Here is a 3,702-nt window from a genome sequence, read left to right on the forward strand (position 1 = left end):
CCAAGAGTGCAGTGCGAAGGGGTGATTCTAGACTTCACTCGGCAATAGTGGAAAGCCAGTGCAAGGACATTTTAAGGATAATGACATGCAGTTTTTAACAAACATTGGTTCCAAATGCTGAATCCGTCACTCAGCTGTCTTTTCATTGGTTCAACTGACTTTAATATCCGATGTGTTTCGGCACCAGAAGGCTCCACTCCGGCCGGCTCTCCGACGTTCTCTCTTATGCAAGGTGACGTTATTCAACTTGTCAGGAAGTAATTATGATATGGTATTACACCTATGAGTCTAAAAGGATTCAATCTTAAGATCTGTAGCTTTCCATCCAAATAGGCGTGGCATAAGCTTATAGTGTTAAAGCAAGATGTTTTGTCCTCAATCTTTTCCAGACCCCATGTAATATTTAGAACTGTATAATATCTTTAAGTAGGTGGTGAAGAGTAAGTAATTTATTAGACACAAAACCATGCATCATATATCCATCTGCCTCTCCTCGAATTAGAACATTATGTATATCGTTCTGAGCACACTTCGGGATGATCTCTTAAACAAACCGACCATCATTCTAAGTGTTAAGTACCCTTGCCAAATGCATGAAAGCTTTCCCGACTAACCAAGTCATTGGTATATATTCTTCCCCATATTAGCTGCGAGACTGGCCATATGTACCCATCATCATCATCATAAACTGTCGCTTGGCACGTCAAGACCCCGGTGGCCACGACGACAGTAATTCTGGTCTTAGGCCATGTTGTCAACCTTCACGCCGGGTATTTGACGCCGCGTTGCCTTCTTGCTCACAGTATAAACAAGGTCCTGGTCCCAAAGCTGGCAAATCAAAGCTTGAGCACTGGGTATGGTGCCATATAGAGGAGCGACAACGGGAATCGCAAAGTAGTCATACCAGTTGTTCTTGAGAGATCGTCGGGAAAAGTCCATCCCGTTGGCCAGTCCAGCCTTAACCATTTCTCTCTCCCGGCTGGCGACTCCTGTCTGGTGGAAACTTTCGTATAGAGACACGTAGACCCCAATTTGAAAGAAACCGTAAATACGAACAAGATTACACCAGCTAAAAATCCAAGCCAGGCTTCGTGGGTCTCCATTGCCTTCTGTGAGCTTGACATAAAGTGCCGACGAAAGAACCAGTATAGCCATATGAACGGGAAGAAAGTGAGCTTCGAAAAGGCGATGCAGCATATAGAAAACATTTTCCCAGTGGGGGTGTTGAATAGTTTCCTTGTGGATGCTTGAGAAGATGCCGTTGTCATAGGCCTGACCACTGTTCTCATCGCTTGAGGAGCTTTCGGGAAAGGCAAGATGATCGGCATCTGAGATGGTGTAGTGAAGGGGTTGATAGGAACGGCAAGTTTGCTTGCGATCTTGCCACAGCTGAACCAGTTTACGAAGCGCAAAGCCAGTATCAAGAGCACCCCACATGTGACGAAGAGCCTGTTTATAACGAGCGCGAGTGTCGTTCAGTAGCCCTCCGCCTCCCGTGACGTTACTTTGGCTGACAGGGCTATAGATGACTCGACTGGTTAAGTTGCCATTGAGGGCGAAAAAACACTTGATATACATATGCAGGTCCTCACCGATGGCCTCGCTGCCACAATCCCATCCGCCAACCCGGTCAACCAAATCTAGAGGAAGAGAGTAGACGGATGTGGGCGGAGAGATAGAAGACCCAGGGTACAAGCCAGACATACCAGCAGCGCCCCAGAGTATATCAGCAACACGGACAAGAGACGGAACACAATGTGCGTTCCTGTCGAAAATAATAGGAGCCGAGTAGATGGTAGTCAATGCGGTTTCGGAATAGGATAAGTGCATATTTGTCAGAAGGGTAAAGTAGTTCGATGAAAGATGGCTATCAGCTAGAGAATCCACGAGTCAGCAATGAGCGGGCGAGGATAAAGTGTTAGTTTCCCAACTGGCATACCATCAATACCAGTGATTATAACGTTCTTCCTCACGGCTTCTGAGTACCTCTCGCTCAGCTTGCGAGCAGTCCATGCGAGATTGCTGCCTTTGCCAGCGGCTTCACCCGGGATTTCTGATGGGTGAAGTGTGAAGTCAAGGAATCTGAACTTCTTTGTGAACTCCTGTATCAGTCCAAGAGCCTTCGTTTCGGCGTTACTCTCCCTGTGTTCCATTCCAAGATAGACCTAGTCACAAATGTCAGTGAGAGACTTTAATAGACGAGTCTGACATATTTATGGGATACTGGTACACAGTTGTGCTTTGACATTCAAGAAAGATAAAATCTTACATCATATGAATAATGAGCCTGAGGATGGGATGACAGAACATCGAGGGTCTCCCTGAGTGTATCAACCTCTTCTTTGTAGTTTGGAATGATGATGACATGAACGACGTTGTCATAGGCTCCCGGCACACCGTCTGTGTAATATTCAGGATCGTAATCGCCGGCTTCACTGGTAGTGGAGGAAGCTGGACTGTGTGGAGTGGATATGAGAGTCTCGGAGCTCGACACGGAAGTATAGGAGTCCCGGCGTGAAGCGAGCTTCTTCAGGTCAAGTAATGAATCGCTACGCGCTGCTCTTTTCATGGATTGGGTGAGAGTCCAGATAGTCCAGCAGGCTCGGAGAGGGAAAATGCAAACCAGTATATGAACAAAAAGGCAGTAATATGCGAAGACGAAGCTCCAAACACCAGCACCTATGGCAGAATCTGAAGGATATTGGGAGGCAGGCTGTTTGCCTTCATATCGGTATTGTTCAAGAGAGGCATCGTGGTATATGACCCAATAGCAGAGAGCACTTAGCGCGATCATACTTAATCCCCCCGCGCGTTGTGCGAACCATGTGAACAACGACATGTTGTGTAAGATAAAAGATGTGGTTTCTTGGATATTTGAAGCTTCGATGTGGTTCAAGACAGGCCGAGTAGTCCAGGCGTTTGGCTCAGGTCCGACGAGAGAAAGCAAAACAAGAATAGTTTGTATAGACCAGGTCCGCCAGAGTAAGGATTTGTTAACTGGAAAGCAAGATAAGAAAGAAAGACAAAGCGGGCGGGATGACGTTGAAAATGCATGTGTAAGTGGGAGGCTACAGAGAGATATTCGCCTGGTCGATCTGAGGTAGGCTAAGCAAAGTAAGCTATGCTCATCCTATTTCACAATCCGAGAATTAACATGAAATCTAAAGGGAGTTAGCTCTGAGAGATCAGAGAACAAAAAGACATGGGGTGGTCCTGATGGTCATGATGGTCAAGTCAAGGGCACGAGACACAGGGTGTTCGCCAGACTCCAGATCTCAATAATGGTTACCAACCCTTATGGCACGCGCTATGTTCAAGCTTTTCTGATTCGGCCAGAAGAACAAGATAACATCTTACTGATGCTCCACGCCCCATGTGCCGAAATATGGGGTAGGCAACATGGGACATGATACCGTGAGGCCTGATCGTCATGCTGCTTGCGAACCAACCATCGACTCCATACCAAGCAACTTGGACTAGCAGTATCTTGAGGTATCGCTCGGATTGAAACCGGGATCGATAGCGGTCAACATGGTTTCTGTAGTCTAATAATAAGCTAATGAGACTTAGCAAACAAGCTCATTAACTATACATCTGCTAAGCATTTATGAATCATGGCGAGTGGACCTGACTCGGACCCCTTGACTTTGGCTTAGGATTATCTTTGGCCACTCACAAGGGATCAATTGCCCATGGTGTAAC

At 46.5% G+C, this 3,702-nt stretch overlaps 1 protein-coding gene; it reads right to left on the reverse strand.

The window, feature by feature from the left end:
- Window positions 1-681: 681 nt before the first annotated feature.
- FFUJ_01269 (uncharacterized protein) lies at window positions 682-2,839 on the reverse strand (the record flags this gene model as incomplete). XM_023580606.1 has 4 exons in its annotated part: window positions 682-735; window positions 802-1,874; window positions 1,940-2,165; window positions 2,270-2,839. 4 exons carry the CDS (start codon window positions 2,837-2,839, stop codon window positions 682-684), a joined length of 1,923 nt encoding a protein of 640 aa, XP_023424283.1.
- Window positions 2,840-3,702: the final 863 nt, after the last annotated feature.

The sequence above is a fragment of the Fusarium fujikuroi genome, chromosome FFUJ_chr01 (assembly GCF_900079805.1).
Source record: "Fusarium fujikuroi IMI 58289 draft genome, chromosome FFUJ_chr01".
NCBI classification, from domain to species: domain Eukaryota; kingdom Fungi; phylum Ascomycota; class Sordariomycetes; order Hypocreales; family Nectriaceae; genus Fusarium; species Fusarium fujikuroi.